A 22,860-nucleotide genomic window follows, 5' to 3' on the forward strand; every position below is an offset into this window, starting at 1 on the left:
CATATATACACGGTACCCGGAACCGGACACATCATACTCCATAACATATACACGGTACCCGGGAACCAGACATATATACACGGTACCCGGGAACCGGACACATCATACTCCGGAATTTATATATATGGAACCCGGCCCTCAAGCAAGGGACTCGGTGAACCATATGCACGATACATACCGGCCCGGGACTCGGTGAAAGAGGTAATGACACATGCACGAGCAGAGTAGTGAGAAACTATATGCAATTTAAAACATTTTCAAATACTCGATGGATACGTACATAAATCGACACTTGAGGATCATAAACTCGTTTCAAGTCAATCCGAGTTAGTATGAGAAAGTTATGAACATTTTAGTACAGAAACCTCTACGAACGCTTCAAAGCCATCCGAGACCGTCTACGAAAGTTAGGAATATTAATCCTTATGGAACTCTTTTAAAAACATATCAAAGTGAATAAGAATCATAAACAAGCTCAGAATCAAAGAATAGAGTAACCCCAAGGTGCATATCATACCTTATTTGGCTCTAGGACATGCCAAAAGAAAGGAAGGGTAAGCCTTACATACCTGTTCCACGTCCTATTAGCTACGCTTAATTGTCCAAGCTTGCTAGTCTACATTCAAGAGAATTGACATAATCATTAGACTCATCGACATATACTTGTCTTAGTCTTTCAAATGAATTCACTTATATTTTATCGAAATTTCGGCAGCATTTCCCCTGTAAATACAACCATCCCCGAGAATCTAACTCGGCCAAATTATCAACAACAATCCGAGAATTCAACTCGGCCAAATTATCAACAACAATACCAACAATCATATCTCCAACTTCAACAATTATTTCAAATGCATTCTAACACTAGCAATCCTTTCTACACAATTCGACGACATTTCATTTATATTCAATTCAACCTCATATAGTCAAGCTAACACCGATGATTTCACATTCAAGTATTAATCCGAAATCATTCTAACATGATTCAAGAACACTTCAAACAATTCAACCAATATACCACTTCACCCGAAACCTTCCAAATTTAACAAGAACGATAACAACACATTTCCTTTCCTTCCAAATTCATAAACTACACTAACAGTCTACTCATTAACAACTCCATCCTCATAATTATGAGAAAACATACTAATGTCACATTAACTCATTCAACAATTCCTCAACAATTACAAATTCATTTCAAGTCATCAAATCTACATTTTTATTTGGAATCCACAACAACAACAATCAAAATACTAAATAAAATCAATTCATCACATCTACACAACACCACCTCCATTCGGCCACACCATACACATACATATTTCATGAATTTCATCCATTTCTACATACTACAACATTCTTAAATCATCCCTAACACAAGTAAAAGAAGATTGAACACATACCTTTCTCCACACATCTCTTCACTCGGCTAGAATCCACAACTTGCACAACGAATACTTTGCTTACTCCAAATATTACTCCATGTTGTTAGGGACGTTCCACTTGGTTGAATTACTAGAAAAAAATAATTTTTCTTGATCAATTTCCCTGACCTCCATTTTTGAGCCATGGCCGAACACTACCATATTTCTTTCTTCATGTTTCCTAAGTTGGAAGATGAAATAGTTTTTGTCTTGCCTTGTAAGCTTTCTTATATATATATATATATATATATGTATATTCCATAAGAGGTTGGACACATGCCCCACCTCATGGCTCAAGGCCATTGGCCAAGCCATGGGTGGGTCCCACTCCCACACACCACACGGCCAACATGGCCCCTTTCAAGAACTTTCAAGACTTCTTGTGAAATTCCCATTTTGCCCTTAGCCTTTCTCAATATTACCATGAACCATCTTGTGAATTTCTCTTTTTACCCTTAGCCTTTCTCAATATTTCCTTACTAATAAACAACTTGTATATTAAATTAACTTTGGAACATAGTCTTGTCCTTAACTTCTCGCAATTATCTTGAAATATCTGAATGTACAAAATACGGGCTATAACATAGGGCCCCGCCATGCCCATATATACACAAAAGAATAGTACCAACAGCTGCAGCTCTGAATCAAGTGGAGCTCCTCTAAGCAGTTTCTGAACAAGTAGCCTAAGGATCAAGTCTATCTCCCTGTCCACCTGCGGGCATGACGCAGCGTCCACAACAAAAAGGACGTCAGTACGAACAATGTACTGGGTATGTAAGGCATAATCAATAGCATAATAGAAGCACGAAAAATAACATAAGATAGAAGTGTCATGGGATGATAGAGCCATTTATACCTCTAGCGACGTTCATCATATTCACTTACCCTTTTTCTAATGGAAGCCTTCCATTACATACACTTATATATATAGTAGTATCATACCCGACCATAGAGGTTCGGTGTCTCACATACCCGACCATGATAAGGCTCGGTGTTATACATACCTGGCCCTACCAAGGCTCAGTGTTATCCGTACCCAACTACAGTGGTGCGCGCGTAATAGATATCAGACCCGGCCATAAAAGCTCGATGTTACTTAATAGCCATATATATATATATATATAGGAGTACATAAGTATTGCCAACATCATTACTTTCATTATGTCTTTCCTTAGAGGGTCAACTATCATAGGATGGAAGCAATGGTACCATGAGAACATCAAGAACTATGAGCATTTGTGATTTTAGGAATGAAGTCATTATGGAAGACATATTGGAAGTCACGTGAAGGTACACAACAATGGGATCATGCCTTAAGAAAGAAGGATTAGCCTTACATACTTTTTCGTCTCCTTAACTACCTAACGTTCCTCCCCAAAGCTTGAGAGATCTACATTTAAAAGGGTTCACACCATGGTTAAGTCTTGAAGACACTCTAAAATTCAAACTAGAATAATTCATGAGTTAACAAAAAATTGGGCAGCATTTTCCCCTATTTCATCGACTTCCACCATATCGGAAAACAACTCCCCCAACAACTATAATAACATCCACAATATCATAATCAAGTAGTCATATTCCATTAAGTCTCAAAATTCATTCTCATATTTAACTTATATCAACAATTCTACACCAACCCTTTGCACAGTTGCATACAACACCTCCTTGTCATTATTATCACCCTTCACAACAGGATTATACTCATAGAATTCTAAGAATCATATCTCAAGCTAATTTACTACTCAAAATATCATTAATTCTACATTTGAACTTCATTTTCTACTTTCTTCCCTCACCCAAGTTATTCAACAACCAAGCATGCTTAAAAACATAAAATAGACATGAAAACTAACCTTTTATCTCATAGGAATGAGCTTTGGATCAAGTTACCAACTTGTATGAAAACCCTAGCTTCAATACCAAAGAAATTCTTGAAGTCTACCAACCCTAGTGAGTCTCCCAACACATGGATATCTTGATTCTTGCTATATGATCTTTGATTTCTCTAGGGTTTGAGTGGAATATGCTTGAGAGAAGGTTCTAGAGCTTTTAAGAGTTTGGGAGAAGTGGGAAATGAAAAATAAAAACAAGGGTCGTCCATATATAAAAGAGAAAAAAACTAATCTGACCCGATTATACGGCCATTTATACGGTCCGTATATGGACTGTATAATCCCACCATGGTTTTACCCCTCTCTGGAATGGTTATACGGACAATTTATACAGGTCGTATAACTTATACTGTCCGTATAAGTGGTCGTACAACCCAAAAAAATTTGAAACTTTCTCTCGTCGATTCGATCAACCTCCAATCCTTATGGAACCTTGTTGACACTTATAAAGCACTTCATTAACCGTATAAAAATCCCTATAGCCCCTCCTCAAGACATTACTAAATAAATATTAGCTCAATTATTGCAAAAACCTTTCCAAACATGACTTGCATTGCACTTTTCTTCAACGAACTTAGTTTCACTTATTCATACGGCTTCAAAATCTTATGGTGCGCCCTTTAAAGTTATCAAATTCTCCCCTTAATCTCATAAAGACTTCATGTTCATGCCAAGCTCGTGTTAGTCTATTCACAACACAACAATCCGAAATCTCCGAGGTGTAACAGTAACCTACCTGGAAGGCCGAACAGCAAACTCGAAGTGTCAATCGTGCACCTTACCCTTTCGTTGCGCCTCAAAGTAATGAAAGTCTAGCCATATCCGAATATTGAATTAGAATCAAGAAGAAATATCATTCAATCCTTACTTCTATTCAAGACCCAAATCCCAACCTATGGAATGGATTTTATGAACTAGAAAGATGAAATTAGGAATCTATAGGTCTCAACATGAAATTAATGCTCTAGGTGATCAATTCCCATCAATTATAAGCTAGAAGAAATAACAAATCACTTAAATTCGGATTCTAGGCAAAACCCCCAAATTTGGGTACAAACCCTAGCTTTTCAATTCAAGGATTAACCTCTAATAATAGATGCTACATCCTTAACAACATTGAATACATCAGATTCTATGATTATCTTAGCCAATTTCATTAGCATAATCAACTTGGGAAGTCTAAACCCCTTTTTAAGAAACTTTCATGAAAACCCATTTAATCCCTCTTTGATTCTATAGATTTCTAGCATTAGATCATGATTAGGAATAATAACTTGTGGAATCTAAGACCAAGAGAATTACCTTGATGAAGAATCTGCCCCAAAACCCTTAAATTCGCCTCCAAAGCTTAAGGTTATGAGAATAGAATAATGACATAAGGGTTTGGGTTCTATTAAGCCATTAAATAAAGAAAATGCCCGTCAACCGCATCTGCGATCACGGGACCGCTATAACGGTCCTGCTTCAGCGCTCACCCCCCCCCCCCCCCCCCCCCCCCCCGCTACAGCGGTTACCCAAAAATGCACTTAGCCACTTTTACAGCGTGGCCACCGCTATTGCGGTACACCAGAAACCAGAATATAATTCAAGTACCACAAACTCCTTCCGAATTCGATTATCACCCAAGGCCCTATACACATAAACCAGATATGTAGATATACATAAAGACGTGCTATGAACTCGCCCGTGGCCTCAGATTTCCCAACGGGGTCTCGTTGACCAAGTCAATCCCCAAAACCCCAAAACCAAAACTTTCCAACACTAGTCCCAAAACACACCCGAGTGCATTGGGAACCGAACCAAACCCACCAATTAGTCACAAATGGTCATCCGGACCTCTCGGAATCGACGGAATTCTGAAAAAGGTCCTCTTACCCAAAAGTCAACTATGAGTCATAACAGTTTTCACTTAAAAGCCAATTTTTCCAAAAGTCACGTCAAGACTCACCCAAATGCCTAGGGAACTGTGCCACCTATCCCCGCGGGTCAAAATAGTACTAATAGGGCTCGGGGACGGGTCAACGGTGGCAAAATGGTCAAAAACGCAATAACAACCGAACGGGTCGTTACACTTGAAAAAAAAAAAAAGAAGGAACTTGGAGTTGGCACCCACATAGCGGATTGCTCACGTTTGAGCAGTGGTAATTTAGGGTTGTCCTTATTACTAATATCTTTTCAGAGTACGTCTATTTTTGTTCATGTATAATAGATTCTTTAGAAGTTTCGTAACTCACTGTGACTAGATTTGTGAGTAGCTGGAACTATATTTAAAATATGCCTGTCATGGCTTATTTTGTTAGTGTAATGCCCGCAGGCTCCTTTTATGTTAGTTGTTTATGTTTTGATTGCGATGATACGATTCCAAAGGAACACCAATGTATGCTTTATGGGTAATTGATACAACGATCACAAGATTAGTTGGGTCCTAGTCAAGGTCCCCTTATTTAAGGTGTGATTTTGTCACCAAAATTGATCTAGGGCAATCCCATCATCATGCATCAGAACTACCCAAAAGCAACCTGCAGCCGGTGGTCTACCATAAGATAAGTTTCTTAGCCTTTTGTCTTATTGTTCAACATGGAGCATTTTATCAGTATGTTGTAAAACCACAGAGAACTTTTGGGTTATTTGACACGAAGTATATCAAAATCCAAATAGCCATAAATTTGAATGTCGCCCGCAATCCATGAAAGAGGAAACAAGATACTCCCTCCGTCCATTTTTATTTATCTACGTTTAACTTGACACACCCTTTAAGAAGTAATTAATAAAATGATAAGTTTACTATATTTTCATTTCAATATAATAAATTTAATGTTTTGGATATTGCAATGAGTAATGATTATAGTTAATAATAAGGGTAAATTAGGAACTAAATGATAAATCTTGGAGTAATGACAAAACGTTCACTTAGTTGACCAAAAAGGCACAATCATTTTGCAAGCACATTCAAGAAAGTGGCAAGCCGTTCAGCGTAGAAGTTGTATTCAATATAATTCTACTTTTGAGGGGGGGACCCTTTCTTTATCTTTAAGGCGCCCAATTGGTAAATCCGCATTTCATCAATAATCTATGTAACTATTAGTCTATTACTTGAAATTATTGACTTTAATAAGAAGGCTTCACTTGTCTTCTCATATTTGAGTTCTGCATATAAATACAGCAGCAAGGATTCACATTTGATTCCTTTCAGTTTCAATGTATAAAATCTAGCCCTAATTACACAGATATAAAGAAAACACCTGACGAAATGTAACTACAATTATGAACATCTCAACTGCCATTTGTGTTAGACCTCGAAAATTTTCAATCGTTTGCGTCGTAAGTAAACTAACGTAAGCTCGGAGTGGTCATGGAACCCTTATTAAGGAATATTTTTAACAAGTGTTAAGCAAATGTCTAAAGGTTTCGGGATCAAGCGAATCGAAGAAATTAAGTTTGTTGAAAATTTAGAAAAACTTGACAGAATTCCGGACATAATTTTTTGTCCAACTTGAGGGAGGTGTATCTCCTAGAATATGAGGAGTTATGGAATGCATAACCTATGTAAATTTAAGTTTATTGTGTCTAGTTTCCAATGCAACAAACCGTTCGTCGATCCGACATCGGAGTAGAAAGTTATGGGCATTTCAAGATGGGCTGCCAGATGGCTTCTCCATAGGACCCATTTGGAAAGTTGGGTATAAATACCCCCATTATCCCCTTTTTTTAATCATTTACACTTCTTATGAGCTCTAGAAACATCTATATACTTCTCCTAAACACTTATAGCCCCTTAGATCAACAATTCAACAAGATTACACTAAACTAGTTTATGAAAGGTGATTGTTCTTGCTTCTACTTGATGTTGTGGTGAGTTTAGTCTTGAAGAAAGTTGGTGTGGCTAAAGTTCTTCAAGTATAAGATTTGCAGGCTCCGAAAGTAGACTTTGAGTGGCTAAGTAAGAAGCAAGGTATGTTAAGGATGTCGCTTTCTTTCTTAAGGCATGATCCTATTGTTATGAACTTTCACAAATGATATCCATAATGATTCCTCTCATAGAAATGCTAGGAGCTTACATTCTTGATGTTCTTACGATGTTATTAATGTTGGTCTCACCTTATGATTATTGTTCCTTCAAGGTGATATATGCCAATGATGTTAGCTCCATAATGAAAATCGGAGGTTTACCGACCTTACGTCACTCCGATGAATTTAGAAACGTGTTCTAAAGGAATGTTTTGTAAGACATGAATAGTGTGCTAGTAGAAGATCCCTAATGAGATATTTAATGCTAGAAGAGAGGCTTATGATGTATCCAGAAATTAACTAAGGATTAGTTAATCAGGAAGAAGTCCTAATGGCCTGGAAATGTGTCTGTAAGTCTTATGTAATCATGTAGGCATTAACGGATAAGTAATGATCATGAGAAGTGCATAGAAGCTAATAGATAAATAATGAACACTAGAAGTATATTTTTTTTTTAAAAAAAAAAAAAAATCCACTAGGCTTGTGAGCCTAGGGCTGATTTTATAAATTTTCTCAAAGCAACAAATTAAATAGTCTTTACAAAGATTGCCAAAATGGCTAATAAAAGTGCAAGAATTAAACTAAAGACCAACCTAAGTCCTATATGATGACTTAAGTTGGCACTACAAATTGCTAAAATAAGAAAGTGGTAAAAGACTAAGACTTGAGTAAATGAAATGGTAATCCCATTTATTATGCATATGTGAATGTTGTTCCTCCTCTTGTCAACCAAAATATGTCCAAAGTTTGATCCCTTGATGCACAAGTTGGCTAACATTCCATGTATATCAGTTGTATACCTGTGTATATCAGCAATGTACTTGTGTATATCAGAGCCTGCAATCCTGTAAAAACTCATGACTGCACATGTATGTCCTTTGTCTATCAGTAACACAAGATTTATCCTCCAAAACTCAGGTAGTATACTGCAATATACACTAGAAGTATATAAAGGGTAACCTATAGGGAATATTTGGATCGAGCTACACGTTCCGCAGCACATGCATTCACATTTGGATCGGGCTGCACGTTCCGCAGCACATGCATTCACATTTGGATCGGGTTGCACGTTCCGCCACACATGCATTCATATTTACCACTGGTCTACGGCCAGTTGGGCAGTTATGTATTTACCACCATGCTACGACTGGTTGGGCAGTTATTAGCACTAAGCTACGGCCGGTTGGGCAGTTACCACTGATCAGTCGGGCAGTTGCGCTCTACCATCGAGTGATAATCGGATGGGCAGTTACCACCATGCTACGGCCGATCGGGCAGTTATCACTTATCAGTTAGGCATATAGCACTAGGATGATAAGCAGGCCAGAGACACAGTATTGTACATAGATGTAGTTAAGCACAGGAGAGTATAGAGAGATATATATGCTAGATTCTCATCGGTGTGTCAGAAGTGCCAAGTTGATTCTTATCTTTCTCCTTTACAGTAGATGTTTATTATGTTACATTTTCCGCCTTACATGCTCGGTACATTATTCGTACTGACGTCCCTTTGCTGGGAGGCGCTGTGTTTCATGCCGCAGGTCTTGATATACAGGTTGACGGCTCTCCAAGTAGGATATTAGATCAGCAGACAGTATTGTTGCACTCCACTTGTTTCTGAGTTGCTTTGTGAGTCACCATGGTTGCATATGCATTTGCATGGCTATTGCAGGGCCCTGTCCCAACCACGTTATATCACGTACTCTAGTAGAGGCTTGTAGACAGATATGCACAGTTAAACGTCCTATGGTCATCTCGGTCTATATTCTGTTATATCATTATTATGGATAGCCTTGCCAGAGCATATGTACTTAGGATTAGCTTGATGACGTATGTATATTATGTTTTGGGCTTGTGGCCCATACAGCTTATGGTATCTACGAGTTTACATTATGGCCCACTCAAGTATGACTACGAGATGCATGTATGTAGTGCTTAGTAGGTCAGCTCCGGGTGCCCGTCATGGCCCTCCTGTTGGGTCGTGACAATTTGTTACAAAAAAAATAAAGTGGCGGACCCAGAATTTTCATCTAGGGGGTCCAAAAATATAAAGAAGTAAATACACGAAGAAGCCAAGGTGGTTCAACATCTACTATATATACATAAAAAAAAATTAACCTTATATATACACTGTAATTTTTCACCGAGGGGGTTCCCCCTGGAGCCTACCTAGCTCCGCCCCTGACCAAACATGACAAGTGGATAGGATTTTCAAAAGATAGATAAATGAAAACAAAGAAAGACTAACTTGTGCAGTGCTTTTGTGTAGAAGTTGAATTCAGTTCAAAACACGTGGAGGATGGCAATAATGATCACTCATAATGGCAAAACCAGATTTTTTCACTAAGGGAAGTCAAAATATAAAACACACCAAAAAGTCAAAATATAAAACACACCAAAAAGTTAACGGAATTCGTCCTATAGCAAATATACATCAAAAAAAATTATCTATCTACAGAGTGCAATTTTCTAGCGAAGAGGTGTTAGTTGACATGCATTTGAGCAAGGTAGTCCGCCACTAATCACTCACGTGACAAATGTTCGCAATAATATGATTCTTTACATCATCTAAACCCCTACTCTTCTAGGGGTTAATGAGAAAAGGGTAAAAATCCACCAGATGATGCTTTATTTTCAACGCCTTACTTTAAGACTGAAGCACAACCACAGAATAAGTAAATCAGTACTCTTTTGATGGAACTGCTGATCGAGGTGCAGAAGATGAAGGAAATGGCATTTAGAAAAATGGGATTAGATGATCAGCACCATCTAGTTCGTGTAGAAGAGGCTATTCATCTTGATATCGAGCAAAAAGCTTCAGAATAAAGTGTAGTGAACCTCTAGTGGGTTCAATTAGGGAAAGTGGTGACAAGAATTGTTGGAATGAAACTAATTTGCAATCAAAACTTTTGACTTGAGGAAATCAAGGCGGTTTTTAGTTAGAGTTAACTTCTCTTCTGCCTCTGCCGCTTTTTCTCGGACACCGCGAACAATATCCTCAGGAGCTTTCTCTACAAACTGCATATAGCAATTCTATAAGGTCGTGACAGAAAAATGGAAATGGAGAAGCAGGACATGATATTGTTAGATTTTAACTATATACTGCTTTGACAGTCAAGGAGGTTTTTTTTTTTTTTTTTTTTTTTTTTTAAGAAAGGTAATGATTTGAAACATGAGAGTATCCAGGAATGATTGGAACGCTGATTTTGCATGTCAGATATCTCAAATTCATTCATAAAAAAATTGCATAATTGCACTTGGTAATTCTAATTAGGAACAATTGTATGTATGCACACAAAGTAATAGAAAACCCCATTTTCATGAAATAAATAGAAATGTAGATGGTCTTCATTTTTAATTCGCAATATGTGGACACTTGCCACTAAATACCATATTTTACCTTCTCTGAATTTTACTGTAATCATATTCTGATGTAATTTTAAGTTTGGCATTCAATTACTTTTATCCAGCAAAATGATCAAGTAGAGAACTCACACTTGAAGAACTCAAACGAGCCATTAGTCCATCATATTCAGCTTGCATCTTGACAAGGCGCCTAGAGAGACGCTGCACTTCGGCAAAGATGTCCACCATATCTGATAGAGGAAGATAAGCTTCCAGACCTTCACCAACAACAATGTGGACAGACTGATTTGCATCTCCTGCAATTGATCTCATATTAAGATAACACTGCAAGGAAACAAAGATTAAACTAGAACGCTCTAATCCATGTGGGGTTTATCAACCTCTCACAGCGCGTGATACTCAAAACCGACATACCTGGAGGAGATTCTGCAAAATTGACATTTCCCAAATCCAGTCTCGAAAGAAGAGCCAAAACTTCCTTTTCTCCCTGCATTAAGTGACAGCCATGTGTTTAAATCAAGATAGGCATACATAATATTCTGGCAAGAAAAATACATTTCAATACAGCACAAGATCGAGAAAAACAAAAATGATTAATCTGTTATAATGTGGGTCGTCTTGCGCTAAGCTGACTTCACTGACTCAGGAGGCAGATAGTGAACACTATATCGAGTTAATTTAGTTTCATAAGCCTCGGTCGTTGCTAAGGTAATCCTTAGCAGGAGTAAGTATCTCTGTACTACACCTTTTAACGAAATTTTAGTCTAAATAGCATCTTTTAACCAAATGGATTTCAAATAATTCACTACCGAACACATTTTCTACCTGTCACATAGAAAGGGTGCATCACTTCCTCAACCAACATCCCTTTGGGTCCTCAAGAAAATAATATGAAAACCAGCCCTTCCAATCACTGAACCTTTTCGATATCCTTTTGTCTACCCAAATGGCCTTACAAGGTAACTGAGATTGCGCGCCTCCCAAGTCTCAAATAATCAAATATTACCCAACGCCAAATAAAGTTGGGGTCAGCTAGATGAATCCTATTTAATCCTTGGGCTCTATTCACGGCCAAACAAGTAAAATACTAGATAATTTGTCTTATAAAGCAAACATAAAAACTAGAGGTTCTCTAAACTCACACTTGTTCCTACATTGACATAAAAGTCTCTAACCATAACAAAAAGACTCCTAACAAACACCGACTCCAAGGAAAATCATAACACAACTGGACCTTAATACCAATAATCTGGTAGCACCTATATGGATCCTTTGCTTTTGTTCTGTCTTAGAAAACTCCACCCTGATTCTGAAAATTATATATTTTTAGGCGACTTTTCTACATATCCTTTTTAGTCATCTGCAATCATCCCCGCATTACACGTACAGACCAATGAATGCGGAGGTCTACATAGGATGTGGTCAAACTATCTCAAGCAACCTCTCATTTTATCCTCTCTTTGTGCTACTACTCACACACTATCTTTCATATGAGATCATTTCTAATCTTACCAAATTTTCTACGTACTATTTACACTCAGTATCATATGAAATCATTTCTAACCTAATTAAAAGTATATAAATTTTGTATGTATAGTCTTCCAGAATATAGAGAAAATATTTCCTCCAACATGTATCCTTTTCATCAAACACGATAGCAATGAAAACCACCAACATTCTATTGGTACGCGTAAAAAGGGGGGAAAGAAGACAGCATAGTTCCTGTTGAATTGATTATTAAAAATGTCAAAGAAGGCTCATTAGTTGAGAATCTTAGTCTATGAACAATATGGTATGTATTGATTAAAGAATGAATAATAAGGTATGTAATTATTCAGATAGAAGAGGCAAAATATTCTTATAACGTCTTATTGAGCCGGGGGTCTTTCGGAAACAGCCGTCCTACCTTGGTAGGAGTCAGGTCTGCGTACACTCTACCCTCCCCAGACCCCACGATGTGGATTTCACTGGGTTGTTGTTGTTGTTGTTGTTGTTGTCTTATAGAATGTTATGGAATGTCCTTCAGTATCTCCTACAAAAATCCAAAGAATCTGGATATATTTTAAACCTAGGAATATTTTAACTTATAATTTCATTAATCTGCTTGAATCTCTAAAGGTCAAAAAAATTTCAAGTGTGTCTGCATTTTGTCATGTACTTTTGATTAGTAACACAGGAAAATGATACCAAAAAAACAAATAGCCACCACGTTTCAGAAAGAATAGTAATCTGGATACAGTCCACAAGTTATCATCACAGGGAAGTTAATGAAAAAGGGAGATCTTACAGAGATATACTGAATGACATCTGGATTTGCAACGATAGATGCCGAAATAAGCTTTGCTGGCTCAACTGCATACTCTGCTCGTACATTTCTGATGGCTCTAGTCTGAATTAATGGAAGGGATAAAGTATCCAGGATAACTAAAATTAAAGATGGAATAAAAATTAGGACAAAAAAAAGCTGAAAGTCAAACTCACCAATGCCTGTAAATTCTCGAATTTTTTTATGGAATCAATATTCCTGGGAAGTGAAGTAGGTGGCCATGCAGATACTATCAGAGCTTCCCCTCTACTGGGTAGTGCCTGCAGAAACAGGAGAGTCAAACTGCAATGAGAACAGCATGTACCCTTAAGCTATTTCGCTGTTGAAGCAAAAACTAGACGCTCTTATAAGATTTTGGAGCAGGCTAAGTTACTGGCATGCACCCGCTGGCCTCATCAGCTAGTAGGCCCGCGGCCAAATAACTATTGTTTTTTTTCATTAGCATTTTTTTTCAGCTAAAGTCAACTTTAATTGCAATTTGTGCTTAAAATTAAAACTCCAGCAGAGCACCTTTTTATGATTTTCACTTTTGAAACGGGCAGCCCAGCGTTCATGCAGCGTCTGGGGAAGGGCCGCACCTGGGGGGTGTGATGTCGGATTTTCGATTTGACTACTCTATTTAACGAGCTTCATCCCCTTCAAAGTTGCTTCAAAGAAACACCTATCTTTCAGTGGGAAAAGAAAGAGCTACCCCATTGTAAACCACCTTAAATTTAGATAATCCATAAGTTACCAGAGGTGAACAATATGGATATTATGTTTTTCCACTATAATATTAAGACTTTTGGAGTGAGAAATTCTTCCCCATAGATTGCAGGTTTCTCATACTGACTGCATAATCCTCACTCAGATTGTATCATCGGATTTGATATTAAGTATACAGATCAAAACAATAAAAGTGACACATTAAATATACAGATCAAAACAATAAAAGTGACTCATTAAAGCACAAAATTAAAGGGATATATCACATCACCTGCCAGAGCTCCTCAGTTACGAAAGGCATAAATGGATGTAGCAATTTAAGAATGTTCTCAAAAATATATAGTAGAGCTGCTTGTGATACAGATGCAACAGAAAGATCTCCAGAGTGATACAGACGAGCTTTACTAGCTTCAATGTACCTTGAAAAATAGACAGGGGTTTAGGGACAGAAGAAGAGGTAAATAAAGTATAAGCTACACTATCTTCGGCTAAGGTCTGGACGAAGATAGGATGAACTAAAGGAAAAGAATGAAAGAGAACAGGTAAGTTCTGTCTTTTCTTTATTCAGAAGTAAAGACCAAGCGGAAAGTGGAGGGAAATTTGCACTTGTACATCACCTTTTTCAACCCCTCTAAAAACTGGACGAAAAGGAGAAGTGAACATTACTCACCTTCCAACTCCAGTTATAATAAGTTACCCAGGGAGAAGGTTAATAGTTCGCTTTAGGGAATAAACACGCATGTGCACCTCCTCCTTCCCATTTGTCTCACTTATATGAACCAAACAAAATGTAGATTACCTATCACCGAAACCTCCAACAGGTTCCGCGCCACATTTACAATCGGTGCAACTAAAGTTGTCCAGGACCAGATTTTGTGTTTTAGAAAGTAAGATGTAGTCTAAAATACTCCTCCATTTACAACAAAACCATAAATATCAGGACATTAAAGTTTGCATCTTTAAGGAGCATTACTAGTATGTTATTAGAAAAGTATATCTCATTCTTATCCAAGTTCATTAGCAATTAAAATTTCGCCTATTCCAGTTCACCAAGGAAAAGCAAGAGACCTTCCTATCAGGTAAGCAAAGAAGAGATGAAGGATGTAAGCAGTTACGCAAGAGGTTCTTACATTCTGTTCAAACCAAATGGATCAGATCACTTTATTGTTGCTAATTTCATGGTAGAACTAGATAACTAGTTTCATGATGAAGCAGAAGTAAAATCATTCATAACCTTTTTTCACGATTAAGCTTACCTCCTCTTATCACTGTAATTTAACTTTAATCATACTACAACTAACACGTATCATTAAGTTTTTGTACTGGCCTGGAGTAGTGACCTCTTGTTTTAACTCACAATGGACTAGTTCTTCAAGCATGCATGAACAAGACTAATCACCATGCAAGAGCGTAAGAATGAATTACAAATTAAATTCCTCTGCCCACCAACACTATCATTCTTTCTACATATTACTCTTTGAAAAAAAAAATCTCTACTTAAGAATTTAGATAATGTGTTGCAGAGGCGGATATACAGTGATTACTATGGGTTAACGTGAAACCAGTAGCTTTTACTCAAACCCTGTACATGCAGTAAAAAATTCATTAAATATTTATCAATATTTGACTGTTAACCCGGTTATATTATATTAACTTGAAGTGGCTGAAAGAACCCATAAACTTCAAATTTTGGATCCAACAGTGTAAGAATGAACTACTAATTAAATTTCGGCCCACCATCAGGATCATTCTCCTACATATTAATCTTCAACAAAAGTTGTTTCCAGTTCTAGATGGTTAGGATTTCAGATACTGGATAATGTCTTATTTAAATAGAAGAGTTACAAGACTGACATGGAAACCAAGTAAAAGCACCAAAAACACAGGAAGAACATACCAATCTGCAAAATCAGACCAAAAGAAGTCATATATTTCTCTTCCAACATCTCCAAGGAAAAATTTCTCATAACTTGCAGTGACTTCATCAACAAGTACATGAAGCTTTGAAACCTGAATGGTGTAGAACTAGTTATAACAGGACCACTATACAATAATGGGCCTAATAAGCATCAAAAACGTCATCTTACCACCCAGCATTCAGGTAGTGGGAGCTTCAGCACAGACTCCATTTTATCAAACTGAGTAGATAGTGAAATACATTAGAATTATGAATGATATATTATTAGCACGGAATAAGGAATTAAAAAACTATTCAACTCTGGATCCTCGCAAACCTCAGGATGACTCCCAATCTTTTATTTGATCACTCAAGTTCCCGCTAAATTACCAATCTAAGATATATGGAAGAAGGGATTCCACTGTACTTTAAGAAACCAATTTTTTCACTTTGGCGTCTACACAGAAACCAAGGATCTTATTCGAACACCACAAATTGGGGCTTCAGTGGAACACATTGCTTTTGAAGCAACTTTTTTCTAGGATGTGAATTTGCATGCCATGCAGATTTGAGAATTCTAAAGAGAACTGGACTTCAACATTCAGAGACAAGGGTATAAACCAATTTATTTAACGGCAAAAAATTCTGTGTTGCCAGCCTATGCTGGAAAACAAAATCAATCAAAAATTGACAGGTTTGAGAGTTATGCCAACAACCACGATTAAGCTCTTTAGTCTTTAAGCCCATGCTGAACACGAAGCTCAATATAAATCTGGCAGAGGTAATGTGGATCACCACACTCAATCTGACACAATGACAATCTCTGATTTAATGCATTTTTCATTCGTATGCTACAATACTATCTTAGTTCTTTCAGAAACTTTCTTTTCCAATAAGTATGTCCACTCTTTCAGACATTCTTATTTCATTAGTGCCTAACTGTTTCTGACCCACAGATCTTGAAGCAAATTGCCGTAAAGAAACATATATTTTGGTTGAAACACCAGCATTGACAAACCTTATGAGCCCGTAAGGCTTCCCAAGCAGGAGTGTCATCTTGACGAGGCAAATTCCGCAATATGAACTTGCCAGCATTCCACAATTTGTTAGTGAATGCCTTGTTAGAGGTCAACCTCTCTGTGGACAAATTTAGATCCTATAACAAAGAGATAAGCTGGCTGATGAAAGCATCCAAGTGGACACCATTGCAGAAAAAGGAAGACGCATATCCATGATTTAGTGACTAAAAATGAGCTCATTACAAACCTGACCAGCAGTCCCTAGGGCAAGAGTGAAACGCAAAGCATCTGTGCCATACTCTGCAATGGTGTCGAGGGGATCTATGACATTCCCCAATGTTTTAGACATTTTTCTTCCCTGAAACAGAGCCCTGACAAGTTTAAAGCTACAACATGTGCAGGAAATGAACCATGGACATGGGAGATATAAATACAGATCTTATCATAATTAATGATGGTTTTCAGACGTGTCGGGGATGCAAGAGAATGATGAACCAAAAGTTCGGAGAAATGTGTAAAATTTAAACTCAAATGCAGGATCTGAAACAACTTTTTCTTAGAAATTGGTCACTTCCACAAAAGAATTAGGAAGAACAAAATCTTCACTTTCCTCCAAAACAGCAGAAGTTACTCTATAGAAAAACAACTTTACATGACATGCCCGTCTTGCTGAAACTGTAGCTTGTGAAGAGAAGGGCAATCTGAATTAAGTGCATCGGCTTACGACCAAGGGAATTGTATTTACAGGATAAGTAACTCTACTGAATAATAAATCAACCAGCACGATCAACCAATTATCTAGGAAAAGTGGATCAAGAAGAGTAAAGACATACATTTCAGGCAGTAACTTAAAAGCATGAACTCACTTGAGAATCACGGATTAGTCCATGAAGATAAATATGTGAAAAGGGGACAGTCCCAGTAAATTCAATTCCCATCATCACCATTCGTGCCACCCAAAAGAACAGTATGTCATGCCTGTTACCAAGTAATTATTACAGTCAGATAAAATTGCAATATAACAGTGTTACAATTTTGAAAACTAGAGTAGTATTGGAAAGATACTAACATGAAAAAGATGAAACATATCAACTTTCTTAAAGCAAAGGGAAATAAAAAATCATGAGATATCTATTTCTAAACATATTAAAATGTCAAGTACTAGTACGTGAAAGTTAAAATATTAGAATTAGTATTAAGTTATCCCTCGTTGATTCCATATAATATGTTGATGGTTTCTCGCTCTTGTAATCATTACTTATCTTTTCTTCTCAACTAGTATTTCTCACATAGAAGAGAGTTTCTATTTAGAGACCTAAGTAGCTTCTTTATATTGATTGGCGGCCATAAAGTTAAAATATTTCTTTTAAAAAATTACTCTTGCCTGTTATTGATAACCGTTCCAACAGCACCAAACTGTTCAAAGAGTACCGTGCCTCTTTTCTGTAACTGTGTGGCAGCACAACACCTCTTTCCGGTGATCGCTCCGGCAACATCATGCCTCTTTCAGTCACTGCTCTGGTGGAACCTGCTGCCATTTCAGCCAGCATCCAAACCATTATTTCAGTCTACTCTTCCAGGAGATTCTGGCAACTGAAAATTCTTAAGATTCCAGTCGCCAAAACTTTTCAAATAGTATTTGGTTGAGGAAAACTTTTCTGTCAATTTTGCAGAAGCTTTTTGGGCAACTATGGCATTAGCAGTGCCATTTAATTTTTTGTGTTTTTCTAAATAAGCAAGCTCAATTTGACTTCTCTTCCAACTTGAGTTTGATGGTGCATGCTATTGTGTTTCTTTTTTTAATTGTAACGATGGTGCATGCTATTGTGTTAGAATGTTACAATGATAAGTCAATATAAGTTTCTCCCGTCAGTTAAAAGTAAGATGTAGATTATATCTCATACCTATAAGTAGTTATTTACATTCACCATTATTGTCTAGTGACCAAGCATTTCAGCCCAGAGCTTTGTTCAACAGCAAAAGTAGTACAACAAGGTGCACAAATGTATAGCAAGCGCACATCATGGGTTCAAATCCTACTAGGGAACCTAGTCTGGTATTCACGTGAGAAAGGAGAAGGGCAGAGGGTGGAGGTGGGGGCACATTATCCACTGAGTTCTGAATCTGTACATAGTTTATTTCTCAGTTGTCAAATTAGAAATTAACAAATACATCTCCTCTTCTCGTGTATTTCCCTAATTTACTTTCATTTTCTAATTTCCCTTGAATTTTCACTTCATTTTTTGGGAGGGTGGTTGTTACAAACATATCTAGCATGAACTTTCTCACTACTACAACCAGGAAGTAAACTGGAACTCCTCCATCTCGATGAACTGTCAAGAAAATGTAATCATTTATATCTTACAACTGTTGGCTTAATCAATCTAATGCCATGAGCATATACATCAACCGGCAAGTTGGAACAAGGCAGCTAGGTGTGATGTAACATCAACTTTGTTTCAAATTTCTTAACAAGTAAAAACCAACTTTAACTATACCAGTATGAAATAATTGTGCAGTCCATTACGAGTTCATGGTGCATATTCATAGTACTATATATATATATATATATATATATATATATATTGCTTCACATAATATAGGGTCACTTCTAATTTGAATTCATCAAAGAGACCCTCCATAGTTGGCCGCATTTTCATGTAAATGTAACAGAAGTTCAAGAGTTTATCTATTAACCATGGTAGTAAAATTAGGTTACCTCACCTAACTTTAGTTGGAAGGAACCTACGTACTTTTCTTTCAAGGCAATAAACATCTTCAAATAGGAAAGAAGTCACCATATCCAATTTAAGATCCAAGTGATAATATCTCATCACTGGCATAAACTAAGATGTTAAATAATGCATGTACCTTTGTTTTTCTTTTTTTCTTCTTTTACACCACGTGAAGTTGCAACTTTCCATCAACAGGTTTGTTAAACGGACAGGATATTTCCACTGTGTTCCATCTGGATTGGTATATGGACTTAGACTAATTGAGGGGAACAAAATGATTTACTATGGAATTGAGCCAAGAAGGTATATTGGTATCAGCATCTATAATCCTATCCAAAGCTTAAATCAACAATGCCAGAAAGAAAAGAAATTCAATTTTAACAAATAAATCACTTCATCAGATATAATTCATATTATATTATAAAAATTTATGACGTAGTAATACTAAATCAAATTGGAAAACTAACAATGAAAAACATAATTATATGTCATTCATTGCAGATAAAGGTGAGTGATATTTCAATCATCACTAAGGTTTGGAATTTTGGGTTATTGTCAACAGCAGCATTAGGAGGGTTTTACTTTTTAGTTATTTCTCTAGCATATCTATCATTTCTGAACTTCAGGTGCACTACGGAAACGTAGGTCTTCCTATATTCACTTTCTGGTATCAATGCGACAGAGAGTAAGAAAGCGGGAAGATTCAAGGCTGTGCAGTGCGGGATAGGAAGAAATATCTGCAAGAAAGTTGGGGGGTGAGGGGAGGGAGGAGGGGGTTATACACTGAACTATGGGATATCAAATGGTAAATAACTCATGCATTAGGAGATGCAGAAGACTTGAAGAATGCTAACACTTGAACCCCCTTATGAAACAATAGAGAACAAAGAAAAGGGAATAAGTACAAACCCAGTTTCAAGAACTGATGTTGGATAAAACCGCTTGAAATCCTCTGCTGATTCATCTGGCCATCCAAGCGTGCTGAAGGGCCACAATGAACTAAATAAAAAGAACAGAGAATCAGAGAAAGTATAAAATCAGCGACCAAATGGACCAAATCATGTGAAGACTACCAGCAATCTACTAAACAGAGAATCAGAGAAAGTCTAAAATCAGCGACCAAATGGACCAAATCATGTGAAGACTACCAGCAATCTACTAAACCAGAAAGCAAAATATTATCAAATCCGTAGTATAATGAAAGCCAAAAGTAGAAAATCTCAATAGTATTATAAGCGAACACTGAAGGTTTCAAATGTATAAAATTGAAATAACAATTAACTGACATCAAGATTTTACTGTAGACAAGAAGATAGGAAACAACGCAGTTCTCTTGAGAAATGGTTACTGTAGTGCTAGTAAAAGATAAATTAGGAAATATCAGATTAAAGAAGTTAGGAAATACGTAAAAAGAATGCTTGAAGCATGTTGAAAGGCAAAGATGATAAATGACAACATTAGAGAAAAAGGAAAACCAACAATATCATATACACAAAATTAAAAAACAAGAACACAAGTTGGGGCTTATTGATGAACATTGGCCCCGAATGGTGCTGAATAGAGCTGACAAGCTCATAGCCAACAGTCGACTAGTGATCAGATACGACTGAGTTGGGTTCTGAGACAAACAAGACAAGAAGAACAATCCGAATAGGCAATATTAGACCTTACGTATGAAAACTAATTATTCCAGAAATCTTGAAGATGCATGGGAGGCAGATAGCCATAGCTAAGACAAAGCTTTGAATTGTAGATTTGAGTCAAAACACAGAAATCCACATTGTTCAAAAGGATGGATTTTCTATTCTAGATTAATTAATATCCAAATAGTTACACAAGAAAAACACCCGAGTGGAGTTTAAGGGGAAAAAAAAGTTGAAAAACAACCTTGAAAACCAGGTATCAAGAACATCTGGATCCTGATATATTTCGACATTTTTCCCATACTTCTCTTGGGCTTTTGCAAAAGCTTCTCTGTGACTCCTAGCAACAATATAGTCTTCTTCACAGTCTTTACCAGAAATATACCAAACTGGTATTCGGTGTCCCCACCACAATTGTCTGCTTATACACCAATCCTTGATGTTAGAGAGCCAGTGCTTATATATCTGCAGTGCATCAGGAGAAGTAGCCAAATGAAAACCTACTAAATCAACGTTGATAGACAATGAGGCTATTTTCAAGCTTTAATTTTTTGCTGCAACTAAAACTGGATTACCATATGAGTGAATACATCCTTAACAAACACCAAAGATTCATTTTAAAAAATGCACAGTTTAACTTGGTCTACCAGTATATTTTAATGCTAAAAGTGTCAACAAGAACAACTCTGTAATCCTCATATTATGACCTACAGTAATGCTCTAGTGCTGTCATTCTCCCCAAGAACTCCACATATGCAGTCCTCAGACTCTTCAGCTTCTGAATTATTCCCAGTAAAATATTTTCGATGATCAGAAAGACCAATAGAATCTAAACTATGTAGAAGGCTTAGATATAAAAGGTGAGTAAGAAGCTAACAGAAACCCAGCGTAAAAGTCTAATAGATTTAACAGTTTCAGCAACAACGTTTTCATCAGTAATATTACAGAGAATTGAAAAGCAGAGGAGTCATCAAGTTGAATGTGAGGCAACATAGCATTTTTAGAAGCCTAAGAAACTCAAACAGTGAACGTAAGAGTTTACAACAAAAGGATGAAAAGTAAATGATTTTGAGCCATATGAAGCAAGACAGTTCTATCAGAAACAGCCTCTCTACCTTCACAGGGTAGGGGTAAGGCTGCATACACACCACCCTCCCCAGACCCCACTTGTGCGATTACACTGGGTATGTTGTTGTTGTTGTTGTATGAAGCAAGACAGTTACCAGTATGATTTACATACCTTCTCAAATCTTTCGGGCATAATAGTCAATTCTCCTTTTGAAACTGCTTCAAGTGCCCTCTCAGCCAAAGGCTCCATTGTGACAAACCATTGCTTACTAACTAGAGGTTCTATAATCTGAAGAAGAAAAAGTAAAGTTAGAACTGAGAACAAAGCCTGGATAAAGGAATTCTTTCTTCTTTATCACTTCCATGAAAATAAAGAGCAAAACATAAGAGTCACACTTCTCCACCACGCTGTGATCTAGGAACTCGTGAAGTATGAGCCTCTTTCTTTACAGCCAAGCCTGTCTCCTCAAGATCTGACCAAAGTTTCTTTCTTGCCTCAAACCGGTCAAGGCCACTGCACAAGTGGAATAATCATATCCAAAAACAATTTATAATATTTCAAAAGCCAACAGTGCTACAACAATAGGTAGTAGTAGCTTATTACTTACGCATATAACCCAGCCACCTCATTTAGAGTCCCATCTTTATTCATCACATTAAGTATAGGAAGACCAAGCTTGCGAGCGAGAAGGTAATCATTGTGATCATGTCCAGGACTTATCTTCAATACACCAGTTCCAAAGTCTTTGTCGACATACTGTTAGAAATCATGCATCA

The 22,860-nt window shown here is 37.0% G+C and overlaps 1 protein-coding gene across 6 annotated transcripts in view; it reads right to left on the reverse strand.

Annotated features, from left to right (window-relative positions):
- Nucleotides 1-7,822: 7,822 nt before the first annotated feature.
- Nucleotides 7,823-22,860, reverse strand: part of LOC132636070 (valine--tRNA ligase, chloroplastic/mitochondrial 2) — a 37,213-nt gene continuing 22,175 nt past the window's right edge. For 5 of the 6 annotated variants that reach the window (XM_060352743.1, XM_060352744.1, XM_060352746.1 and 2 more), the window contains 16 exons: nt 22,692-22,840; nt 22,480-22,597; nt 22,256-22,372; nt 21,260-21,480; nt 20,282-20,371; nt 17,504-17,615; nt 16,885-16,995; nt 16,637-16,774; nt 15,809-15,859; nt 15,619-15,731; nt 13,993-14,140; nt 13,172-13,276; nt 12,978-13,079; nt 11,105-11,177; nt 10,820-10,986; nt 9,623-10,342 (listed from right to left, as the gene is read on the reverse strand). In XM_060352743.1, coding sequence (XP_060208726.1) covers nt 10,214-10,342; nt 10,820-10,986; nt 11,105-11,177; nt 12,978-13,079; nt 13,172-13,276; nt 13,993-14,140; nt 15,619-15,731; nt 15,809-15,859; nt 16,637-16,774; nt 16,885-16,995; nt 17,504-17,615; nt 20,282-20,371; nt 21,260-21,480; nt 22,256-22,372; nt 22,480-22,597; nt 22,692-22,840 — 1,944 coding nt within the window. In that variant the 3' untranslated portion in view covers nt 9,623-10,213. Of the gene's footprint in view, nt 8,125-9,622; nt 10,343-10,819; nt 10,987-11,104; nt 11,178-12,977; nt 13,080-13,171; nt 13,277-13,992; nt 14,141-15,618; nt 15,732-15,808; nt 15,860-16,636; nt 16,775-16,884; nt 16,996-17,503; nt 17,616-20,281; nt 20,372-21,259; nt 21,481-22,255; nt 22,373-22,479; nt 22,598-22,691; nt 22,841-22,860 lie in introns of those variants that run through there. The other variant, XM_060352745.1, reaches the window with a different exon arrangement.

This window comes from Lycium barbarum, chromosome 4 (assembly GCF_019175385.1).
Source record: "Lycium barbarum isolate Lr01 chromosome 4, ASM1917538v2, whole genome shotgun sequence".
NCBI lineage: Eukaryota > Viridiplantae > Streptophyta > Magnoliopsida > Solanales > Solanaceae > Lycium > Lycium barbarum.